This window comes from Epinephelus lanceolatus, chromosome 14 (assembly GCF_041903045.1).
Source record: "Epinephelus lanceolatus isolate andai-2023 chromosome 14, ASM4190304v1, whole genome shotgun sequence".
Classification (NCBI taxonomy): domain Eukaryota; kingdom Metazoa; phylum Chordata; class Actinopteri; order Perciformes; family Serranidae; genus Epinephelus; species Epinephelus lanceolatus.
In genome coordinates this window covers 17,932,318-17,958,994 of record NC_135747.1, presented here as the reverse complement: position 1 = coordinate 17,958,994, position 26,677 = coordinate 17,932,318, and the positions used below count along the sequence as shown (strand labels likewise).

The window sequence follows — 26,677 nt, the reverse complement described above, 5'->3', positions numbered from 1 at the left end:
TAGATTTTTATTATCCTATCTATCTAGATCTCCTTCTTTCTCTTTAACCAAGCTTACTTTGGGGGTCTACTTACAACTGGACAATGAACACATTTCATTGTACTGTCTTGTTTGGAAAAATACTAAATAATATCACTTAATTTATGACTTTTTTTCCCTCTTGTTTCAGTGCAGAGACATGCATTTTTATTGTTCCTGTTCTGTTGTTGTTATCCATCTATCCCTAATAAAAAGGTAATGAAAAAAAAGAAAAAAGTCTGGTCTTCTGGTGAGTGAAAGTGTCACATACATTGCAAATCTGGGACTACTGTTACAAAAGTAACATAATAAAATTTGATCATGCCATCTTAAGTCCTTTTACTGACCAACATGCACTTATATTGAGCAACAGAACCAGTTAACACTAAACAATCTCATTTCCATAATGATAAAATAAGTGGTAAGAATGAAACAATTTATGACTAGCTGCAGACATCAACAGCGCACATCGAGGAAAGTTTATGAAAAGTCCAAACACAAACAGAGATTTGGAAGCACAAGGACACATTAAGTTTGGAAAGAAAAACTGCCGGCAGAAACTAATGAGCAACAAGTGTGAAAATCCTAAATCAGGACTGACACTTCATTTTAACAGATACAATCATTATCAGATGCGAGCCTCTTGGACCATTTTAATCATAAGCAGCGTAAAAGAAGTTTAAACAAACTGGAATTTGGAAACCAGTGCAATCCCAGTCTGTCAAGCATAAATAACCCCTGACAGCTGCTTCCACTCACAACTCCTTCACACACTAGCTCATTTACAGTCAGGTATATTACCACAGCCTCCATGTGCTTATTGCATTACTAAGCAGCATATTTATGCATATTGCAGCTGGTGGAAATAATATACATTTGGTGGTCCGCCATGTCAAATCGCTGATTGACTTGACTTTATGGTTGTGCTCAAGTGGAACCGCTAATGTTTCCCCCTGCCAGCCTCCTCCCACCGACCAAATAACATTTTAATGAGGTTTACCAGCCAGACCAGAGCAGGGCGACTCTTTGGGGTAATTTTCTGAATTTTTGGTCCACTGAAAAAACCCAAACATAAATCAAGATCAGTGTTTAAAGCCATGTGAGTGATGCTGTGCAGGGTAGATTGGCAGAGTTAAGCGTGTTAGGGAACACGGACCAGACGCTGCTATGCCGACTGCAGCGCAGACCAGACATAACTGAAGTCATGAAAGTAAATAAATCAGCCGCTGACAGTTCCTGGAGTAGGCACATGGGCAATAATTCCCTGTTAAAGTGATACTCCACCCAAAATCAAACATTCTCAACCTTTGGGCTTAAAAAGTGGCTGGAAGACGTTTGTAGATTCTTTCAGCTTGAACTCACGTCACTTAGTATAAATTCCCCCCCAAAAAAATCTAAACTGGATGTCGATTGTGAGGTGCAGACGTATGGTAAGAATGTGAATCAAAGAGGTACTGGACTGGAGCTTCAGTCTCAACCTTGAAAATCCAAATATTGTAACTCAAAGTTCCCGAACTAGCTTTTTCTAAAACTTTCGACAGGATATAGTCAAACGCTCACAAAAAAAGTTTGAGTTTGCAGTATCTAATTACAAAAATGTGTTTATTGGAGAGGTGTCCAACGTTAAGTCTATTAAGTTACGGAGAGAGCTGGATTGTGTTAGACTGTACACGTGTATCTCATAAAGTGGCAGATGGATGGATAGAATATATCGAGCATATGAATCAGATTGACAAAAGTGAAGTAAATGATGCTGTGAGAGTGATTTGAAGCATTTTTTTAACGGGGAAACTGTTGAAATCTTTCTGATGTTCTTTCAAATTGACCAAAGATTTCCCGAAAAGAGGAAAACTACAAACAGTTTACAGCCATCTGTCAACCCTGCAGAGGATGAGAAGGCAGAGTGTCACTTTAAGGTCATCTTGAATCGACGCCTGGCTGGATTCGGCACACAGAGGAACAGTTTGATTTATGAGAGTAAGTTCAGGACAATTTTATTTGCCAGGTCTGTCAAACAAGGATGTGGCCCCCTGAGTTCATTCAAACTGCACTGCCGGGTATAAAAACAGCCTCACACCTTCTGTACGTCCTAACAAGATGGCATGATTGGTAATCGGACATTATCACGTTCATTTGTTAAGCCAGTAAACGGCGCAGCTCCAACCAGCTGTCATGTGTTACCACTCTGCTCAATAGCTCCAAATTACAGCCTCGCCAAAGCAAAAGATGAGCTGATGGAGAAAGTGATGAGTGGCTTCACAGCGAGTTCCAGTTTTCAATCAATTTGTACTCTAAAGAGCTGACGTCCTCCGTGGAAGACGGCAGATGGATGGATGGCGAAGAAACACTTTGTAATAATATGATGATGTTGACGGAGTGAGTTTATTAACCGCACTGCATCTGCCTTTAAATGATGGAAGACAAACAGATGTTAGGAGTTCTGAGGGATCAGGGTCGGAGCTAGGACACTGCCTGTGTACCCCGGGTGGCTTGATGCAGTATGGCGGTCACAGGATTTACATGGCTGCTGTGTACAGAATGTGTTTCAGTGTTGATTGTGCACCTTGATGTTTCCATGTGCAACAAAATTCAATGTAAATATTCTCCTCATCCACCAACAAAATATGACCTTCTATATCTATGATATAATCTCCTCTGCTTACGGCTGTTGACAGTTGGGTGAAGTAGTGAAAATGTAAGCAAGAAAAGAATTTAAGGTAGGCTAAGACTTAAATCAGGGGGATTTGCTCAGTAGGTTGGGTAGGAGGGGAATTTCCCCCTACTGGTTTCTACAACTATGCTCTGGCAATTTAATTTCATCCCCAGAGGAGATTAAAATTTACTACTTATTTATAACTGCAATAATTTTTACAAGGGCTCTAAAAAAGTCATTTTGTACATTAGCAGAACTTTCAACATTGTCCTTGCATGTGCTCTGGTGCCTGCCACGTAATAACACAAGTGGTTAGAAGCCAAAGTCATTTGGGGAAATAACATTCCATATCATTAACTGGGCTAAACTATAAGTTACAGCTCACTGCTGAAGCTTTCCCACAGCTCAGAATATAGGATGTATGATACAGAGACTTCCAAAGAGATCAACATTAATAATGTTTTAAAAAGTAAATACAGTGGATATGCTGGAGTGGTTCAGCTTGTTGTTCATAATGCTGTAAATTCGTCTTATTTTCAAAACTGGTGTTGTTTGACTATGCACTATTTTTTCTTTTAAATTCAAATCCAATATCGCCACATTCTCCTTCGCCAACAATGGAACTACTCTAACAGTTATGGCTTGGTGCAGATGCAGTTTACAAGTGTCTGCAGACACTCCAGGAATTGGTTCAACTCAAATATCTAAAGCAGGTCTCATTTATTTTGGCAGAACATTTCATTTCAAACACATTTGTTCTCAAATGTTTTCCCGAGTGGGTGGTTTAAAGCCTCCAGGTTGACCGTCACACTGATGGCTCAAGTGAAAAAAACAAAAACATTTTCATTGATCTGATTTAGTGCTGAATCTACTGTACTACACTAACTAATCAAAAACATAATTGGCAGATGAACTGATCATGATAGTTGATTGCAGCCCTAAATCAAGCATAATAATGAAGTCTAAGTGTACAGGTTTCCTTCACATTTCCACTAATGAATTTTCAAATCTATTACATAACGTTTCTGTTATATTTCACCCCATTTACATGACTTTATTTAGTTTAAAATAGATAGGCCTACATAACGATTATAGGGCGCAATAGTCAGGCTCTTATTGCAGTGTGCTTTGCCCAGGGGGCATTGTAGCATTAAATATAATGAAATGCCTTTGTGTTTACACGAACAGTTGACACAATGTGGTCATGTTATTTGGCCTGGCTACAGCAGGCGTGAAATTTGTGCAGAATTGCACTCTGTTGAGCAGCCTTTTGGTTGTCTTAATGCTTTTTCCATTAGCATGGCTGACCAGAGCCAATTCCCAAATGTTATCGACATGGAAAATTTTGATGCAGAGCCTCCATTCAGCACAGCGATGAGCCACCTCTCTTAAGCCATGTATTATATTTTTTGTTTGAAAGCCAGACATTATCAAACCCGCACTCCCCAGACATTTGTGGAGAAGTAACTTAGCTTGCTCATTTGACATTCCTGCTGCCAACAAGCTGCATACGCAAGATTTCAACCTACTAACATATTAATTTAGGAACATTACAAAGAACATATTGAGTAATCAGACATATTTTGGATTTTTTATGAGCATGTTTAAAATAACAAACTGAAACAATGTATATTCATAACTTTTCCAAAACATTCTGTTTTCCAGGATTTTCATGACCATGGGAACCCTGGATAAAGTTAGGATGAACACATACCTATGTGAACCCTGAGTTAAATGTTACAAACTTTAATCTGGAGGTGCGTTTGATTCACCTAGCAACTCCCTGCAAAAATGGAATGCACAGGGTGTTCAGCCATGTTAAGTAAGATTCCAAAACCATACATAGGGAGCAAAAATGCCCACTTCAAAGTTAACTGTGGAGGAAGAACTAAACACGGGTTTATCTGTTTGCCAGAAATTGACAAGTAGGATTACCCATCTGTCATTGTGCCTGTGGAGCCAAACCAAGGCAAGTTTAGCTTGCAAGTAGTCATACGAGGAACAACAGCATGTCTCCCTAGAGATATCTAGGGAGAGTATTTAGAGTATTTAATGAATAGATTATCTGAGCGTTGTTGTTTTCAGGTAACTTAAAACATCTATTACAATACTTACAGACATGTAAACTCTTTTGTAAATCTTGAAAACTAATCAAATCACATTTAGTCACAAGTTACATACATTTCAATAAAATAAGGTATCCATTTTTGTTTCAACATATATTACAATATTTTATTTCAGTGTTTTAAAATTTTCATGGTAGAAGCAAGAAGTATGTGAGATGTCTATGTTACTAGGATAATACATGGAGGAAGTGATTGCATTGGTGACATTGCAGGGTGTTCCGAATGGAAGAATACTGTCAAGGAAGTTCCCATAACCGACATTCCATGAACGGGGAGCATGGTGTAGGGAATGCTGTGTACACAGTAAAACAAAACACAGACAGCTTTGTCTTCTTGTTCCGTCAGTCTCGAAAGATGTCCTTTCTTATTTGAAATCAAGTTGCTTTTGCTTGTGAATATTCACAGATGATGCCTCTCAAGGGGCTCATCCTGTTATCCGTAAATTTGTCCAAATCATGTGTAGACTCATCAATTCGATTTATGGGCCTCGTAGAGAAGTATACTGTATTCTACATTCTACGACAAATATGTAATCCACGGTCATAATATCTCGCAAATCTTTCATCCAATTCTCTTTGTTGACTTCTTTAACCCTGATCAGAACATCGTTTCACACTAACATGCAGTTAATTCAGGACTTCGGAGGCTGCGAGAGTCTTAAAAAACTGGATGCACAACTTTCAACTTCAGACCAGCACTCCCCGGTACATTTTAAATATCAGCTGTAATCGTTCCAGTCCGTCCAATCTCCTCCATCAACCAACACTACCAGTGTGTCCCATACTGAGACCATTACTCCCATCAACCCACCCATGCTCTGCAACAAACAAATAAGACGAGTTTATGCAAAACATATGGATCTCAGTATTTCATATGCAGTCCAATCTTAATGTCCTTCAGTTCTTTTTGTTTATTGTCATTAAAAGCTTCACAGTCACAGCCTCTCTTCCTTCACGCACATCAGACACCCATTAAGGTCACTGGCAAGCATGACACTCGTTTTCATCGCAGAAAGAACAGAAGACAAGACATCAGATTAGCATTGTGAAACATAAAAACAGATGGGTCGCAAAGTGCAAAACATACACAACACTAAAAAAAAAAAAAAAACACTTCTGACAGATAAAAGAAATTCAAAAACACATTGCTGTATAAATAAATAAAGAATGTGCATCTGCATATGTTATTTTGAGGTAGAGCCACATGGAGCCTTGAAGTACGAAACATGGTTATTACAGTTTGAGCACACATGAAAGACAAAGCAATGTTCTGAAGTACTAAAACATAAGGCAAGTCATCTTTATTGTAAAGGGAAAGTCGGAATTTTTAAAGAGGCCTTTAATCGAGTATGAGGAAGTGAAACACGTGAGAGTGTGTGTTATTTGAGGTTGTGGAGGATGGACCTGAGGTTAAGGCAGAGGAAGGTGTGCGTGCGGTTGGCTTTGTGATAAAGTTCTTGTATTTGAAGGTGGAGGGAGGACAGTTCAAACAGACGACGGTTCTTCCTGGACAAAATCAAAGAAATAAACAGCAAGTCATCAGTCCACAGACATTCAAAGAAACAAAGTCACATGACTCAGTCACAGTCCAGCACTACACCAGCGTACCATAGCCGTATAACTGGTCATTTTTAGCCAGGTTTACACTACTTGACTGAGCAGACCAAAAAGGAAGTCGAAAAGTTGGACCTGACAAATAAAATTCTGATGTATTTAAAAAACAATCAGTGACCAGTTGACTAGTTTTGTAAACACGCACTCGACCTGTTGAGTCTAGGAAATACACACAACTAAACTTCTCCAGATGTGGAGGCCCTGGATGAAAAATCAGAGATCACCAAAAGTTACCAGAATTTATTGTCTGGGAAACATATGTGTACAGAATTCTGTGCCGATCCATCACATAGTTGTTGAGACATTAAAGTCTGGACCAAAGAGGCTGACTGACCAATCAACTAATACAAGACTGCCACAGTCAAGAAATAACTTTATTTAGGCCTCATAGGTATACCATACATACCATGATAGTGTTGGTTACTGCCTGTAAACAGTATCACCAAAGTTTTGAAATGAGCTTGGTATGCCTTGCTGTATGTGCAATTTTTTTTGACTGCTGTGTCCGTGATTATCTTTGCTTCTTCTTGGATGTTTGCTGCTTACTTTCAGGCACCTGGTTGCTAAGTCTTAATAAAGTCCTAACCTCACCTGTGCATTGTGATCAGGATCTTCCTTAGCAAAATAAGAAGAAAATAGTAAAATACAGGCAGAGGGCAGAGTCTCTGCAGATAAATACACCACCACAAACTTCTAGCAGGTAATAAGGGATGACTGAGAGAGATTTAAGTCTATATGTTGTTTCTTGGGGGGAAAATCCTGCATAATATCCTTTTAAATGAGCTGTATATGACATTCAGAGTATTGACTTAACAACAAACAACTATTTGCTATGTGAAGATACACTGAAGTAACTGAGTCCTGAGCAGTGAATGAAGTTAAAGCACTTTTGTGTGTGTGTGTGTAGGTGGTGTCGTGGCGAGTGCATGTATGTGTATCCCACTGGCTAGCTAATCACCGCCACTCTGCACTATGCTAATAATGAGATTACTGCTGAGGAAGCCGTCCAAACCTTCAGCGTCTTCACAGAAGCTTTGCACCCACCCTTCAGTTTACCCCCAGGCTAACAATGTGAGCTCTGTCAGCACTGTGGCTGTTGTTAGCACTGTTTATTGAGTTAGCACGGTTAGCTGCTAGCTGCCGGTTGAGAACCGTGTGGAGGCTATCCCACCCAACACTTTAAAGACACTATGTGTAACAATTTCAGTTGTTCTTTGAGACAAACAAATGTTGAAGTCCAAAGTGTGTCCTTGCACATGTGTATTTACCTCCATCAGCTTATCTAAGTATGTCCGTAAGCTCCGAAATTCTCATTTACATATACATTGTGTCTCATCATGTACGTGTGCCATCTTGAAAATACAGGTACGTACAGGGACATACTTGAGAAATACGGAATCGCCTTTCGCATTTTCACTTGTCGGTTTCCGGTTTCCGCCTGCAGGTAGAGTGACAAAAAGCAGCAGCAAGCAGGCTAGTCACAAGTGTCGGTACATTTGAAAAAGGCAAAAAGGCAACGTGACCGGCGATTTCAATAAATAAGGGTCAACATCGGGGTAGCCTTTCCCAGGTGGAGAGAGCTGCTGAGGGAGAATCACAGCTAACAGCGGCTAACAGCTGTTAACGACCAGCGCCGCTAACAGCTGTTAGCCGCTGTTAGTGACGCAGTGTTGCGAGGAGAGGGATGAGGTGTGTGAGGTTGAGCCACTTGTCAGTTGTCAAAAGACAAGACGTGATTGGTTTGTTTCGATTTACACCCGCCCCAACAGTCCTACATTGTAAACACAGCCAGCATGGTGAGGAGGGGGTTTGTCAACGCGCGTCGCGTGTGTCTGTGTAGGAGCCTGAATGAATACTCCATGATGTATCGGATGACATGGTTTCATCAATGTTATCATAGCTTTTTGGTACACAGCAGCTACCGTTGTTGCAATACGCGTTTGAAACAGTGAGGCGCTAGAGTGTGCTATCCGTTTGAATGCAATTCACGATCTCAACACTAGATGGGAGAAATTCCTACACAGTGCCTGTTTAAAACATAGATATGCTCAGAATGTCGCATACAGCTCCTTTAAGATGATCTGCAACCCAAACTGTGGCTACAATTGACTTAACAATCCTGTGGTTCTCCAAGCTAGGAGTTGGGACAATCCCAAGGGGCAACAAGATCGATCTGAGGGGCCACATGATGATCAACAGTGTAGGATATAAGAAAAAAAAAGTCATGCTACCCAAAGTAGCTTTTATGATTTCAGATTTCCTCTGATCTTTGTTTATTTGTTTCTCTTCCTAGTTTTTCGGAGTCACAAGCCATAAAGGTTGGGAACCACTGTAATAGTCCAAATGGCAATACATATCCTTGGTAAAAGGAATACATATCGTTTGAAGTTTATTACTGAGTTCACATCTGGACCCAGGTTGAGTATTTGTCAGATAAAGATCAGTCTGTGCAGACACATAAAAGAAATGATAAGAGTGCATATAGTTGCATATGTCTGAGCCTGCAGGTATTTACTACTCATGATCAGAGACAAGTTAATCCTTGTTCAGTGTATGATATTACCAGTATGGATATAAGTGTGTCTACCTGATTGTGGAGAGCTTCTGTAGAAGGATGGAGAGCTTCTCCAGCGACGGCAGCTCAAGACGAGGGTTTTTAAGAAGCTGGGAGACTGTTTGGAAAAACTCCTCGCAGCTACACGCCTCCAGGAAGGGATTTAAGTAGCCTACAAGCACACAGACACAAGCAGAGCAAAGAAAAAGAAGGATACTATCAAAACAATTTCTCTAATGAACAACACATTTTTATTCAATGTTAGAACTTCTGAGAGGATGAAAATTATTAACTTCAGATTTGCATAGAAATTAAATCATGGCCGCACAAACAAACCATGAAAACACTTTGACAATCAAACTGACAGGGACACAGATGCTGGTCTGAGAGACTCTAATGAGTGTATTTGGAAGAGCTTCCACATTGTCACTGTTAACTCTGACCTTCCCTTTATCAAACCCTAACCTCTCACACACGCAGGGAGATGAAACAGAGGAAGTACAACAGCAACAAACCACACAGATGGAAGCTGCGCATACTTTGAATTAATAAAAGCAAATGTGGACCTCATGTCGTCCTAAAATTAGTCAATTCCTAGCAAACAAGCATTTGTTTCTGCTAAAGTCACATTCCTGCTCCTTTCAAAACTAACTCTCCACCGTCTTCAACCATGCACAAGGGTGAGGGAATACAATCTGAGTCACAGAGAGACTTTTCTGGCTGGTGCAGAGGTTCTGCTGGCATCAAATCACAGCAGAGGATTGGACGGGAAAGAACAGGATCAGTGTCAGATAAGAAAGGACAAGACAGGTGGAATACAAGATAATACAAGAAGGATTAAGCAGGAGAGGGTAGTTTGGTCAGTCTTTTTCCAGCAACAGCATCACCTCACCTCAAGGTTATAAAACTACTATATATTATACATGGTGCTGACATGACCATGAACTATGATGCATTTTTCTTGCTCATTTTACATCTTTCACACTAAAACTTCCCAACTAGTGAATATTCAGTGTAATGTCTGCTGATGGGGGCTGGACAATATGGTTGGCCTCTAAAGTATCTGCCTGTAGCTGAACATATTGTGTGAGGTAGTAAAAGGTGTAAGGCTGCAATTAATGTTTATTTTGTTAAGATTAATCTGTCCTTCTTTGATTCATTTATTGACCACTTAGATCATAGAAAGCCAAAAACAGTGCTTATCATATGGTGAGATTGCCAAGAGATAAGTTTTGAATTTGCCTGTTTTGTCCGACCAGCAGTACAAAACTTGAGGATATTTACGTTGACATAAAACAGAGGAAAACAGCATATCGTCAAATTAGAGGGTGAAACCAGAATTTTTTTTTTTCACTTAGTTTAAAGATCATCAAATTGTTGGGTAATTTTCTGTCAATTTAAGAACTAAAGAGATGACGCAAAAGATCATGACCTCACTGCAAACCAGTTTCTCTCTAGGATATTAAACTTAATCAATTAAAAAATTCTCAAACAAAATCTTAACTTCAACAATTACTGATTTTCTGACCATTGCTAACTGATCCATTTTTCAAAACCTTCCAAACCTGAACGCGAATCATTTGAAAATTCCTACCTACCATAATGTTGTTGTTACCAAGACCAGAGGATTAACAAAAGTTCACAGCACTTCTGCCCACACTGCCTGGTCTGCTGATGGGTCGTTATCAGGGTTGGACATCAACTATTTTGTCCACCTGCCACTGTGGTCAGTGGATCTCAAAATCTACCAACCACTCAATAGAATACCATTGTTTTTTTTAGCTGGCTAGCGAAGCAAATCTAGCAGCCACTTGCATATTTTACCAACATTTGCCTCGTGGCTGGTGCTTATTTCCAGCCCTGGCCATTATCCCTTTAATGTGTGCTACATTCTACACATATGTGGTTATGGGAATACAGACCCACGCTTACACATAAAGACACTTTCCTTATGGCGGGACACATCAAATAGCAAAAAACAGGGGTGAAAAGTTATTGTCTAAAGTAGTGTAACCAGGTCAGGGAGGGCGTTTTTAGCTGCAGCACTATGAAAACATATAACAACAAACACCTCTCTACTATGGCGAGCATGGGAAGAACACAAACACACACACCAAGTAGGTTCATATGTGGCCATGGAAGATAAATATACTGCATGAAGCAGTTTTGCAGCAAGTGTACCCACTGTTTACCAGATGTCAAAGCTGGTAAAACAATGTCACCGCATGTGTTTGTGTATTTGGGTGGCCAACTACATTTTGCAACCCATAAATGTGCTATTAACAAGATGCGTACGTGACTGAGCTTAAAACAAGTAGTCAAGTTGTCACAGTATGGCAACAAACTTCCTGTATGTGCAAGGTTGTGTGTGTATGTCTGTTTTGTGACCTTTTTGGCTTTATTGGCAAACTTACGGTGCAAACCTTTCTCTCCCTTCCTCAGCCCTGTCCTGTCTCTCCTCATTAATGCTTGTAAAACACAATAATTAGCTGGACTTACAGTCCCACTGAAACACACAACTGTATGTTTACCCACACACAGAGCTCCAGCCCCAGTCACCTCCAGCATATGGCTCCGCTGCGTATTACTGTAGCATACAAAAATCTTAAATGATACGGCTCATAACCCGAACTGGCCCCTCCATGAAAACACACTGCAGCTGTTCTCTCCTCCTCATGCATCTCTGTCAAGTCTTTTGTCTTTCCATAAAAGATCCAGGAGGTGGTGGAGGTCCACGGTTTTATAACAACTTCTAAATCTTTTGCCTGACCAGTGCTTATGATTGATATGAGCTCAGACAAACTGTTACTTTTCACATGTGGTTTTTATGTGAGGACGATATGTACGGATACTGCAGGAGGAGCTGGTATAAATCAAAGTAAATAGTGATAGTAAAGACAGTCTATAAATCTGGGCTAGAAGAGCTTTTGAGGCCATGTCAAGCACAGGGTATTTCTCAGGCAAAGTGAATTTTAAAAGTGATTCTCGTGGTCACCAGTTAGATGCTGGGCAGGCTAGAAATTTTACTCTACATACATTATAAATAAGCAATAACTTCATTTGCTGGACAAGATTGCAACCCTTCTAACATTCACTGACGCTCTAAATGTACCAAAATGCTAACTAGCTGCTACAGTAGTGTTGCCATAGTGGAGTTCCTAATTCAAATAAAGTGCTGTTTGTAATGTTCTGTGTCATACCTTCGCTGCAGTTGGACTCCCTCGTTGTAGTAAAGTAAAAAAATATTCCTTCAACTTTTCTGTAACACTTTAAAAATGTGTGATAGCATGTTCTCCTTAATTTAGCGTTAGTCATCTCACTCAAAGTCATCATTACTAATATTTCAACAATTACCAAAACAGGGTGACAACAGTGTTAATAAAACTGTACGGAGTGTGGCAGTGGTGATGACAGAAATATGTCATTAAGTTTGCAGTGCTGTTTCTTTGACAGCCACAGCTGATCATGCTCGTCCCTGAACCCTCTCTAGCAAGGGGGAAAAACTGTGTTGCATCTCTTTCTTGTCGTTTCTTCAGACAACTTTGCTTTCTACAACGTCCTCCAAGATAAATGTGTCTTTATCAGCATACTTGGGTCCACACTGAGAGTCTGATAAGTAAACTACAGGGGAGCTATATTTGTTGTATACCAAAACATGGACATTTCTGTCTCCTTTTAACACACACATAATTATCCTTCCAGGAAACATTTTTCTGCAATTTCACACCTCATTTATATGACAAAAAAGTATCAGATTACAATGAAAACAAGCTGGCAGACTGTGTCATTATCAAAAATACACTAAAAACACACATTTTGCTGAATATTAAAACTGAAGTTAAATACTAAATAGATGCACATTATATGGTTTCTCCATGTAAAGACTGTTTGGCCTGGTGTGGAATTTGTGGAAGGAATTAAATAAGAAAGCCCATCACCCTTGGTTGATGATAGGTTCTACACTATCGTCATCTAGCACATTTACTTACGAGACTGTTCAGTTAGCTGCATCAGGATGTCTACAGGTGTGCGCAGACCTCCACGTCCAGCCCGAAGCATCCACAGCAGCACGCACACTCCTCCAGAGTGGATGAAAAGGCCTCGGCTCTCCTCAGACATCAGCTCGGTGTGGAGACTGTCCAGAGACTGGGCCAGCATGTCAGCTGCAGACAGGACAGAGAGAGGCGTACATATACAGAGATACTTCAGTTGGGTTTTAAATTGAGTGTTTGTCATTTCAGTCTTGAAACAGTCCATGAATGAGCTAAGTCAAAAATGCTTGGTTAAGAATACAAGCTATAATTTTGTAATTTGTATTATAAACAACTCGAGAAAAATCTAGGGCTGTAGCTAACATTTACTTTCATTATCGATTAATCTGTCGATTTCTTTGTCATCTTATCAATTAATTGCTGGGTCTATGAAACATAAAACACTGTTATAAAACGCCCATTAGAGAGTATTGTAGAGCACACGGTTGTATCGTCAAATGTCTTGTTTTGTCTGACCACTGGTCCAAAAACCCCAAAAATTCAATTTACTATAATATCTGACCCCCCCAAAAAAGGAGAATTCAAATTGTCAAGTACCCAAATCCACTAAATGTTTGAAAAAACTTGATAGATAAATAATTGATTATCAGAACAGTTGTGGATTAATTATCTTTCGATTGACTAATCTATTATTGAACTAATCATTGCAGCTTTAATCTCATCTCTTGTCTTCCATCTACCCTTTCCCCATCTTATCCTCACTACCCAAGCTTTCCTTTCTTTCTCATCCTCCACCACTGTACTCTACTTTGGCCTTTATGTCTGCCATTCTTCTCCAGTCACTTTTGTAGTCCAGAACCCTTTTTCCCTGACAAATTCAAACATATGATTTGTGACTGCCTCAAATAGTTCTGAGAATATCTGAAGTTCTGCGAAAATGCTTTTCAAATGTCCGAAAGTGCTGGATTTATGCAACCTGATGTGGGATAAAAGCTTTTGTTTTTATTCTGGGCTGAGTTTAGTTAGCTGAGTCTCAGAATGGTACCTATTATGTGTAAGATCCCAGCAAATATGCAGGGGGGAAGAAACCTCTCCATTATACTCAATCTGGTTTCACGTCAATCCAGAGGAGGAGGAGGGAAAGACAGCCTGGTGTGCAGATTGACAGAAAAGAGTCTAAATAGAGACATACTGATGGAGCCCTCGAGCACTACGAGCAGATGGAAGGTCAGTTCAGAGGAGAGTATCATGAAATATGTCAGGATGTGTACGCTGCACCAGCTGAGTGCCCGAGGATTTATAGCGTGGAAGGATAGGGAGCAAAATTTGGATGTAGCTAAAAGTTTCTGTGCCTTTTCAAATATTTGTATCACATTAAGACTAACAGCCTAAAGCCACGCTAGCGGCTCTGTCAATCAGTAACTTTATTTGTCCCCAGTGGGGCAATTAGGCTAATGTTCTTTTTTAAGAAAACCAAACTGTAACTGTAACTGTAAACTGTAGAACAGACATAAGCAGTTGTCCGGAGATTATTTGAGACAGATGGGAGTGTGCAGATAGCTGATTATGAGCCAAATCATTGGAGAGATTTAACCCGATGAAACGTCAGTGGATCACCCAGGTTACTACAATTCACCATCTGGAGAATATGAATGTCTGCCACAGATTCACAGACATCTATTCAAATTTTATGGTGATATTTCACTTATAACCAAAAATGTCAATTTGCTGGTGGCGATAAATAAAAACTCAAGTACCACCAAAGTCATTTGGATAAATTCCTCTGGAGATTTCAACATCTGAACCAAAACTCTTATTGAGCCTTCCAAAAGTAGTCAAGACTGTACACTGAAAATCAAATCAAAGTTTTTAGTGCCAACCTCTTGTTGGCACTAAAAGAAATGTCAGGTGATCACGAAAGTCATTAGCTATAATCCTGGGGACCATGTATGCATGCATGTAAAAAATTGAATGGCAATCCATTCAATAGCTGCTGAAATATTTCAGTCTGGGCTACAGTGGTGGACTGACTGACAGTACCATCCCATGTGACAAGGCACTAATGTGGCTAGAAAACCTGTGTATGCCGTGATAAGCTGATCCGATTAACAATGGTCAAATCTTCCCTGGCCAGCAGTGTTTCATCAACTGTAATAGATGGAATAAACAAACAGAACGGTGCCATAAAGTACATCTGAGATTTGGTCACCTCGGTTTTGCACTCAAATTGAAACTTGTATTAGCAGTGATGTGGAAATTTAATTGAAGTGTGAAGGAAGAAGTAAAGACAGCGTGCCAAGCGTGTGTGAGAAACCCACACTCAGTTACACGTTTAACATCCGGCTGTTTCTGTGAAATCACACCCACACAGGTCAGGTGCTGGCACAGTGAGAAGTGATGAGTTACAGCAGATGTAGCATCCAGATTTTCTTCTAACTACAGTGAGTACCTTAACTTTTTCAAATTCTGCTCTAAGATTAATCAGATTATTATTACAGAACATGCGTTAAGTGTAATCTAAATAAAACATGAATCATAAAAAGAACTTTCCACTCCAAGTTTCATCATTATCCACAATAACTTTCCGTTATCTTTTTCCTTACTTGGCTTAGTGTGGGAGTGGGAAATGGTCTTTTGAATTTATTTACACGCAATTGCATATGTAAGATCGAAACTGAAACTGTCACTACACTTACATAGTAGTACATAAGAAAAAAATAATGTACCTCTGCCTCCTCGTAGCGCTTCTAATACCATTTGCAGAAATCTAAGTTTCTCACAAAGCTGTCAATCATGTCAATCACTGCTTGTGAACTGCTGTAAAACTGTCAAAATTGGCGGCGCTGATCAAACATGAATCAAGATTCTACTACTGCCTATTTAAGACCTCAGATATTTTCAGAAACATATTTAAGTGAACTGTTTGGCTGTCAAATGAGAAAGTTTGTGGCCCGGCCGCTACGTTGAAAACAGTAAAGTGAAAGCCAAGCTCTGCCCACTAGCCACAGCAAATTTTCTCATATTACAGCTAAACAGTACACTAAAATATGCTTCTGAAAATATCTCAGGTGCGAAATAGGCAATGCAGTGTCAGAATCTTGATTCATATTTGATCAGCACCGGCTAGTTTGACCACAGATCATGAGCGGTTCGTGACTGACATACTGACAGTTGCGTTAGAGTCCCCTGGGCTCTCTTGGTTCTTCTGCTTCAGGCACAGTACATTTTTCACAGACTCTGTCTCATGTGCTACTGTGAGGAAATAGTGACAGTTTCAGCAAATATGACAAACAGTTAATTTTCGTAAAAGTTGTAAACTGTAGCTTTAATGTCTGCTGTCTTATTTCTCACTTACATTAAGTCTTTTCTCACTTACATTAAGTCTGTGGTGCCAGCGGTAGGCAAATTAAATGAGTTCTGTAGTTTCTCCTAGTGTTGTCACGATACCAAAATCTTTGTTTCGGTACCAATACCAATATGAATTTCGATACTTTTCGATACTCTTCGGTACTTTTCCTAAGGAAAAGTCCTTTTGGATACAAACCTTTAGAACAATAAATAGTAGGGGTGTAACGGTACCAAAAAAATCATGGTTCGGTAAGTACCTCGGTACGGACGTCACGGTTTGGTAACTCAAATGTTTCACCAAGTTTGTGTTGTCTCGTGTTGTCTCCCTTTGTGATTCAGATTTTCTCTTGCCTTTTTTCACGTGCGCCAGCTGCGGATGTTGATACACGTGTTGTCATACACACCACTTGTGCAATCTGTGCGCCAATAGGAACAAGAAAGGCGTTTGTGTGCATAAATGAGTAAAATAAATTAACTAAATTAATGAATTGAATCAATTTCAAAGTACTGGTATTTTCCAAATGCAGTATAGTACCGTTTGGAATACTCTAGTACTGCGGTACTATTTTAGTACCGGTATACCGTGCAACACTAGTTTCTCCACATGGGAGACAGAACAGGCCACCTTGGGAAATTCAGATCTCATCTTTGCAGCTCTCATGGTGGTGAAATTCACTTTGAAAATATAGTAAATAACAGGGAGGTGTAATAAATGAATAGAACAAATATATCAATAATGTACCAGTGTGGAATCAACAAAGGTTAACAGCTTTCCATTTTGATCGCTGATAAACAGTTTATGTGAAAAGCAAAAATCATCTGCTGGTTCCTGTTTCTCAATTCCATATTTCATCTTTGGGTTTTGGACTGTTGTTCGGACAAACAAGCAATTTAAGGATGTCACCTTCGCATCTGGGAAATTGAAATTTTACAGACCCAACACTCTTATTGATTAATCATATAAATCATCAACACATTTATCAATAATAAAAATAATCACAGCCCTACCTAATTCATCATTCTAACCCTACTAGTCTACTTTATGTCTGTAATGTACTTTCCGTGCTTTATTCAAATATAATAGAGTGTAAATGTGTGTCCCATATTATTACCTTGTGTGACAGTGCGGAGGATGATGAGGGCAGAGAGGATGCGTGTGTGAGGACAGGGGCTGCGGTAAAGAGGCCAGCTCCTGCAGGGTCCACCACCAGCCCCACTGCCAGACTTGGGCAGGTCTGGATCTTCAGACTGCAGCACCATTAACTGGCCTTGAGGCTTTGATACTTCCTCTCCTATCCGCCGCAGAGTAGCAGATAGTGCTACATGCTGTGCAGACACACACAAACACACATGGTCACTGCACAGAATATAGGACTGTGCCTGCACTCAGTTACTTTTGTTATATAAAATAGGAATGATATGCCTACAACGATCTTCATCAAACGCCAGAGTAGAAAATACAAGCTCAGCCTAACAGGGAGCCGGCAGGCATCTTCTTCGACTCCCCCAAATAACTAAAGGAGCCAATAAATCAGTAAACTTCTACAATCCAAGATTTATGTATTTCCAAAGCAGCGAGGAGCTTGCAGTTTTCAAAGTCATTACATCCCTTTCTCTCTACCTACGTCTGCCTCTCCCTCAAGTCTCCATCAGCTCCATACGGACCTTTATCTCCCTTCTTTCATTTATTTATTATGGCCCAACAGTGGTTGGTTGTTGTCTTACAAGTGAACACATATTGCAGCAATAAAGGAGCATGTGATTCCAGTTGGACATCAAGCATGTCATTGAGCAGATATGACATGGCCTGACAAACAATCATTTGGAGGGGGGAGCTCCCTGCAGCAAGACTGGAGAGGAGGACTAAAGCTTGGAAGTCTGAGATTGTGGGTTGAGAAGTGGGGGGCAGGGAGTCAAAGCTGGAAGCTCACAGTCAGGACTGGGAGGGCTGGAGAATGAGTCAGCTAAAGGTGGCCTTTAAAATGAGATAAGCCTACACAGTGGGGTTGGACAGTGGATCAAAACCGTCCTATCATCCGTTACCCCTTCAACCAGAAACAGCTGATACACAGTATTTGTCATGTGGGGCTCTCGAGGGGCTCAGGGCCCTTATCAAAGCTGCAGAGACAGGGACAGCCTTTTTCTAATGTCTAGACTCTGTTCAACACACAGAGACAGGCAGGGGACTTCAGATAACCACGCTTCTCATCTGAACACAAGATGGAACTCGACAGGACCTCCAAACATTAAAGCCCGTCGTGCTGTGAGGGGAGATGTAGCGATAAAGTGGATATCCCCTGCTTGAAGTGGATGTGTACCTCTCTGATGTGTAGCTACAGTATGCCTTGAGGGAAAACTCTGTGTCGTGTTTCTGGTTTCTGCTGCAATGATGTTGTCAAAGTGACCCAGCAGCTTTCTGAGGAATAACACTCATCTCTTGCAAGGCCAAACACTAATAACCGAGGAAGGTGCAGGCCACAGCATTAACAGCACTGTGTGAATGTAAGCTTACTCCTCTGTGTTGCTGCTTTTTGACAGCTCAAATAATCCGTTACAAAAGAAGGTGGATGCTGCTGTAAGGAGTGGATATCCAAAAGACTATCTTTTTTTCAGGAACAAATTGGCTTTCTTTTTGATTGAAGCTCCCTCTGGCAGCCATGTGTGGGATCAGAAGTTTTCGGACAACAGCTGATCACATTTTAAAAGGCAGCCATAAAAAGGCTTCTGACTCTTTTTTTCAAATTTCGACTGAAAAATAACATTAAAAAAGCAGCATATCTCCCTGTTTCTGTGTTCAGGTAGTGCTTATTATCTAGCTACTCTTCTGTCACTGTCTTCACTATATCTCTTTTCAGCATTTTGGCTGGCTGAATCAGAATAGTGATGAGCTTTGCCGCGAGTTTGCCAAAGTGACCACAGACAAAACAGCAGGTCAAGTGACATCATGTGGCTGACAAGTGACCTTTTAGCATAAAGTCAAAACAAAATAAATGTCTGTCAAGCTAACAATAACTTTTCCTGAATGTTACTGCTCTTTGAAAAATCTGTAAAACCTCAAAACAATGAGGCTAATAACTCACATACCCACATGTCCCAGGGCTATATCTAGACTTTTTTCACCACTGCCCCAAAATACAATTTAAACCATTGGCAATTAAAGCTTTGCAACTGTTCCGATTATAAAATGACTGTTTCTTTACTATGAAATTCTTTCCATAATTAAAAGTGATGCAAGGCATCAATAAAACATCATAGAAATGATTACAAATTACCTCATATTTTATAATAACATTTGTTAGATATACATAGTCATTGACTTATTTATATCACATTCTGGGCGAGAGGTGGGGTACACCCTGGACAGGTCACCAGACTATCACAGGGCTGACACATAGAGACAGACAACCATTTACACTCACATTCTCACCTACGAACAATTTAGAGTCACCAATTAACCTGCATGTCTTTGGACTGTGGGAGGAAGCTGGAGTACCTTGAGAAAACCCACACTGACACGGGGAGAACATGCAAACTCCACACAGAGGGGCTCCCCCACCCCGGGGTTCAAATCGGGAACCCTCTTGCTGTGAGGTGACAACACTAACCACTGCACCGCCATACTGTGTATGCACCTTTAAATCATAAATCAACTGGTTTTTTTTTTAAACTTCATACTTGTAAACCTTGTGTTATGAGTGAGCATGTGTGTATGTGTATGCTCAAGAGCGACAAAGTGCATGGTTGGGGATTGTTTCCGTCTCTTTCACAGTACATTTTGCTAGTTAGGCCGCTGGTGATACCAAAAAGTGTAACGTCCAACCACTGCTTCGGGAGCCATTCTTACTGCCTGAAATTTGCGACAGCTACACTGCTTTCAGATGTCACTGTTGTGGTTCATACTCTTGAATTGTGTACTCATTTGCAATTCTTCATTGCAAACTTCCTCAATGATTACTGTAATAGTTTAATCACAGTTGTTGTTTTTTTTTTTTAAGGCTAAGTCTACCTTCTGTCCCTCGAATTTCCCAAAATATATTTTTTATTGTCCCTGATCATTTCCATCCCCGGGACAGTGGAAGTTAGAGCCCTGCCTTTTATTGCTATTGTAGTCGTACTGTATGTTCTTTAGTGCTTTTGCTGCTACAGCCCAGTTTACCTGTGTATTGCTGTCCATGTGTCTCAAAGCCCAATGGATGAGGCGAAGAACGTTGAGGAGGAGGTCAGGTTCTGACGAAGGAGTGTGATGAAGCTGATCTGCTATTAACGGCAGCACCTAAAGTACAAAAAATAACTTATGACTTTGATTGCAATACAAAATTGTTAATGAGTCTTTATATAATGCTCTTGTGACCAGGAAAGCAAAATAAGCATAAAAAATACTTGTGAAAAAATTCAAAGACTACAGTGAAGCTAGAGTGAATGTGCCACCTTAAGGCATCTCTCGTTGAGTACGACCTCTGGCGGCAGACACTGGCCGACACTCCTCCCTTTGTTTCCTGCTACTGATGAGAACATCTGGCCATCGAGCACCCAGTCCAGTAGAAGGGCCAGGAGCTTTGGTGGGGAGGGACTGGAGCTGCCCTGAAGGAAGGAGGGTGAAAATATAAAGGGTTAAATTACTGTTATCATCTATCAGATACACATCTTGCTCTAGATTCTATATTATGTCCTGCATATGTCCCACAGTGAGTGCCTAAGGAGACACGATCTAAAGAAACGTGACTAGAAGTTATGACTGTGTAACTTTTTGAAGTTCAGCCATGGGACATAAAGGTACATTCTTAAAAGTGTGAATATAACATCAAGACTGTGATTTCACTGGGGAGCCTAAAGGTGTTAATCAATCTAGGGAAAAAATATGGTAATGAAATGAAGGTTTGGTTCAGTCAACATTCTCCAAATAAAGCAGGAAAAATATTATCTTCTAAATGGCAAATGCAGCCGTATCCACTGAGCTCAGAGCTTAATTGATAATTCATCTTCATCAACAACAGTGATGATTACAAAATCACAAACTACGATTTATCATTTCAGCTGAGTGTGGTTTGTGGAGGATCGGGGTACTGTTTCAGCTTGGATGTGTGTAAATGAGAATGTGTCTAACCATGCTTAATGATATGCATAATGTTTTCTCGATAAACACTGACAAGAAATAAAATGACGCCGCCTTAATTAGAACAAATCCTACTGATTGGCAGGATATTCAGCTGTCCCACACACACACATTCACACACTCACACAGTTGTTGAACTACCTTGTTGCTGGGTTTTCCTGAGGCAGAAGTTTTCTCCATTTTGGATGGTTTTACACACTCTGTGCTCTTTAGACTCACTTTTTGAAGGCCTCTTGATGCTACGCTGAGCTCATATTTCCTCTGTAAAAAGACAAATAATATTAATAATCAAATATTATAGACACAATAGAGGGAAAAGACATTAAAAAAAGAGTTCAGATCGTCATGATACACTAAAGACTGTCAAACTGAATGTTAGAACTTGAAGTGCTTTGAACAGCAAACTGCCTTGACACTAGTTATAAAACATGAAGCAATGACCATCTGTGCTCTTACCTGTAGGTTCTCAAGTCGAGCCTGCACCCTCTTGGATTGGCTCTCCAACTTTTTATTCTGTTCACTGACCTCATTCAGCTGTTGATTTAAAAAACATGAATGTCAATCTGCTATGCAAGACAGCTGTCTAGAAGAAACATTCCCTCAGTTGTCTCATTCCTTGCATATAAATCAGCCCATTTTAAAAAACATTTTTGAAGCCAGGAGGGCTTCATTCAAAAGCTACAAAACACCCAACAGACACTAATACCATGAAAACAATGCAGATTGAATGATTTTACATCACTGTTGTATTATTCAACATCCAGGTGGGTTATGTCATAGCGCCCTCCTGTGGTCCAAGGCACTAACTGTTTGGTATGAGTCCGTTACTCCTCCACCCATAATGAAGTAAAGGTTTAATCATTTTTGGTCACTTTATTTTTAAAGAAAGAATATTCCAGTCAAACAAAGGCTGGTTCTTGGCACACTGAGCTGATAACAGGATTGGTGTCTGTAGACTCCATGTTGGATATTACTCTCAGAGTAAAACATAAAGCACTTAGTGTTCAGCCCTACAGATCATAAATCCTGTACATTTAAACACAATGACACAATAAAGACTTGTAAATCATACTAAGCTTTCAATCTGATGAAATGAATACAACAACATTTCAGCCCTTGAGTTTATATATCTTCAGAATGTTGAAGGACTTGATCAAACCTTGAAAATACCAACAAAATGCAGACAGACAATCATGGTTTGAATGTGGTCACTTCTAACCTGTTTCTTCATGTTGTCATTCAGCTCCTTGATGGTGTCAAAGCTGGACTTGAGCCTCCTGTTCTCCTTGCTTTTCTCTTGAACAAGATCCTGCAGCTGGCTCACCTCCTCCTGGTGTTTCTGATGACACATACAGTGCACATCATCAATGCTTTATAACACTTTAATGATACACTATACTGACTCAAGTTTGCTATCATAGTTCTATAATAGTCAGTCCACTGTTTGGCTAGTCTGATTATTTGATTTGGAAAGCATCATGGGATACAACTCATGGGATCAGGCCAAATTATTATATTTTATGACAGTGTATTTCCTTAAAACATGGCTGGGGTTCAGTTAAACTACCTTTAAGTGTCTAAACACTAGAGCATATGCACATACATTAGTTTACACCTATTATCCTACACTTAAAATTAAGATTTACATTATGTTTGGAGGAAAGGTATGATTTGAAAGGTTATGATAAAGGACGGCAGACCACAGTTACTTCCTGAAAGGAGACAAGTGGTATGGTGGAAGGAGAAGAAATGGGGTGTGATACAGAAATACACAATACAATACATCCCTTGTGTTTAAAGTGACTGGATGGAGTCACTAAGTGCTTTTCATTATGCTAAGGTATTGCCTCACCTCCCTCCCCCACGTCTCAGCTCCTTCCAGCAAGGATGTGAAAAAGAGATGTGAGGACAGAGCGGCTAAAGGTGCCACATAAAGAGTCCTTGGTCAATTCAGTTACAGTGCCACAGTGAACTTGAAAAAAAGACTTCAGTGAAGGATACACCTGTGTTTTCTCACTCTAAGCTACTCCACAAGCCTGCTTTCTCCTTGAGATGCATTTAAGGGATGGAAAATCTTCCGTGGTGGTGGAGGGGGAACAATGTCTGGATCACAGGAGGAGGAAGGGTGCAGGAAAGTACAAGTTAACATAATGAAAAGCACTCAGTGTATATCTGACCTCCTCTACAGCTAGTATGCGAGTGTGTAGCATCTCCTCCAGCCCGGCCAGCCTCCCAACAGCCTCCTCCTGCTGCTTCAGCCTCCTCTCTCGTTCCTGCAGCTCCCTCTCCCACTGCTGCTGGCTTTGTCGCTCTGCCTGTATACACACATAAACATTAATCTTACCAGACTTTACAATGCAATATTCCATCTCTAATCCAAACTAATCTTTCACTGTGAAACTCAAAACTGATCTTCACAATCACAAAATACAAGCATAGGAAAATGCCAACACAAATACAAAGGCACCCTTGTATCACATTCTCTGCTTTTCAATTGGTGCGTCATGCTATACACACATCTGTAAGTAAAAACAAACAAAGAAACTGACACCTAATCACTTTCTCTGTTTTATATTTTTCCCATCTGGATTTACTGGTAAACTGTCATTACAATTGTTCTGCTTTCTCACTTTTAGTTGTTCGTAGATGGTCATCATCTCCTGGTACACCTTTGCTAGTACTAAGGAGGAGGAACGGCAGGAGTCAGGGAGTTGGTGAGCTCTCCGCAACTCCCCATCTGTCTCAGTTTCCTGGGACCCAGGGCTACCATCCAGACAGGAAGGCAAGGTCACATCTAGATAAAGACAGGTACAATAGAGGTAAGCCCAAGACTAGCTCATGATCTACCTATAACAAAATCTGTTAGGAAAGGTCAAAAATTTTAGCAATGACAGGAAACTACGGAAATTGGTTGCAAGAACTCAGGTGAAATGCAAAGACTCCTCACTATTATCTATTTTATGATTTGAGTTTGCTATAAAGCTGGTCAGTTCTTCAACTCAGATAGCACAAACACTGGTGATTGGTGTCTTGCTCTGACACATGCACGCACCTGTTTCTGTTAACAGCACCTGGGAATCCTGAAGTGCTGCAGCTGTAGAGTCCCCACTCAGGTCCTCATTACTGCCATGCAGACCACGATCACAGCCAAACCTGAGAAAAGACAGCAACACATCTTGATTAAGGCATAACACTTAAACATGAAGAAGTAGAATAGTAATCTCATGGGACTTACTGGTCAGGATGGTTGGACACTGCTTTGAAGAGCTCATGTAAAGCTTTGTTGTAGCCTTTCAACTCTTTTCTCGGCTGTTTGGATCTGTTGGCCAAAATGAGCCTATGTACTGCCCCTAAACATTGAACATAAAGACATGTGGCATGTTAGGTCAAGGTAAGTCATTTTTTTCATGTCAAGGATCATCAATTAGCCCACATGTAGTGTTAGACCAGGGGATGCACCCTGTGGCTCTGGAGCCACATGCTGCTCTTTCGCCCCTCTCAAGTGGTTCCTTGTGGCTTTGGCAAAACAGTTGTATACTGCTATTTTAACATTTCAACTTTCATTTTTCACTGTTGATTCTTACATTCTCAATTGTAAAAATGTGTAGCCTATACACAGAAGAAAAAATGTTTTTACATTTCATCAACTAAATGTGTGTCATAAAGCTATCACTTTTTCCTTTAAATTTTGCCAAACCTCAAAAGCAATGTCTTGCCTTGAATCTCCCAAGCTAAACTAGCTATGGATTCCAGATTTAAAACAAAGTCTTGGAGGACAATAGAGACTTCAACAGTGAGTGGACATATTTGTTTGTTTCAACTGCTGACTCTGCAAAGTTAAAGTACCAAACAATCATAAACAGCCAACTGCAGAGTAGCCATCTTGTGGTAAACATATTCATAAATGCTCATTTAGACCTTTTAGTAATGTTGATGGGCGGAATTTAGACTTACTTTTACCTTCAGTATAAGGCTCAAATATGTTTTGTGGGTCTAGGCAGATTATTTGAAAGCTTTTTCAGCTAAAAATGGCTCTTTCGATAAATGTTGCTGATCCCTTGATTAGACCAAACCCTGTCTGTGTCTGTGCACAGTTTTAACTTGCATTACACCATAGAGGAATGTAAGGAAGAGGGTGCACCCATAATCAGTAGTTACTTTTCACACCTCACCTCACCTCACATCTCATCACTTCTGTATTTCTAAATCAGTTAATTAAATAAGTGTGTATAATGTTAGAGACTTGCTAAATCCCAGCCAGGAACCCCTGGTTATCTGAGCATAATGGAGGCCCTGTGTGAAGTGCACTTACCATCACTGGTACCTGAGGCAATGTCTTCTGACGGTGGTAACTAGGAATCAGGACATAGACATGTTTTAGGGCAAAGAAGCAGCGACTTAACATTTCTATCATGTTCTGCATGAGGACGTCACAACTATGTTCAATTATCTGTCAGGTAATGATGACTCTTCTGTCAAAACCATAGCTGGTAGCGCACACATTTAACTTGTAAAGGTTTGTTATGGCTCATTATATAATTAGGCGAGTATTCATTATCAATGACAAGTTAGTTAATTTAGCTAACGTTCACGAAGTGTTTCTTTAAGAAGGTAGAACTGACACTTTGTAAAGTGAGGTTACAACACATATCCTTTAGGTTTAATAGAGTTTTTCATTTAACGTTAGTAGCGATACAAAAGTCGTTACTCGACGTTAGGTAGTAAAGTGTACGTTAAACAAGGGTTGCATTTACACAACTGGACCACTGACAGAAGACTGGACATGCTAGCTAACTCGAACTGCTTCAAAAGGATAGCACCGTTACCATGAAGTTATCAAACAAGCTGAGTGAGTGTGTGACAATACTTCAAGTTGTCGTTAAACTCAAACCTGTTTCGTCCTCTGTAAATATTTCTGCTTGAGCCTCTCGACTGTATGGGCCACGTCGTCTTTGTCTTTAAACTGCGGGTCCATATCTACTATAGCGACACTATCAACAACTGTAGGCTTCGCTCTGCTTCTGTACCTACCACGAGCGTCAAGAGCCACAAAATAAAGTCAACTTCCGGTTAAGATTTTCAAACTTAAACGCATTTTTATGAAGGTGGATAGGGTTGTTTGCTATTTGACGTACATTATTTTGGAATCTCAATTACTACACTTCCGGTATCGCTCTACCTAACTACGTAAATTGACTTAACGCTTGTTGGCTGAGAAAACTGGAAACACAACACAATCCAAATTTGGCGGATGAATGAT

At 40.2% G+C, this 26,677-nt stretch overlaps 1 protein-coding gene across 1 annotated transcript; it reads right to left on the bottom strand.

Moving 5' to 3' along the window:
- Positions 1-5,683: 5,683 nt before the first annotated feature.
- ccdc138 (coiled-coil domain containing 138) lies at positions 5,684-26,443 on the bottom strand. The gene is made up of 15 exons (XM_033617008.2): positions 26,309-26,443; positions 25,730-25,769; positions 24,653-24,767; positions 24,470-24,570; positions 24,048-24,211; positions 23,595-23,732; positions 22,637-22,756; positions 21,874-21,951; positions 21,559-21,678; positions 20,733-20,885; positions 20,461-20,577; positions 17,417-17,630; positions 12,954-13,127; positions 8,998-9,136; positions 5,684-6,302 (listed from the first exon to the last, which is right to left on the bottom strand). Exons 1-15 carry the CDS (start codon positions 26,390-26,392, stop codon positions 6,176-6,178), a joined length of 1,884 nt encoding a protein of 627 aa, XP_033472899.2. The 5' UTR covers positions 26,393-26,443; the 3' UTR covers positions 5,684-6,175.
- Between the last annotated feature and the right edge of the window lie 234 nt (positions 26,444-26,677).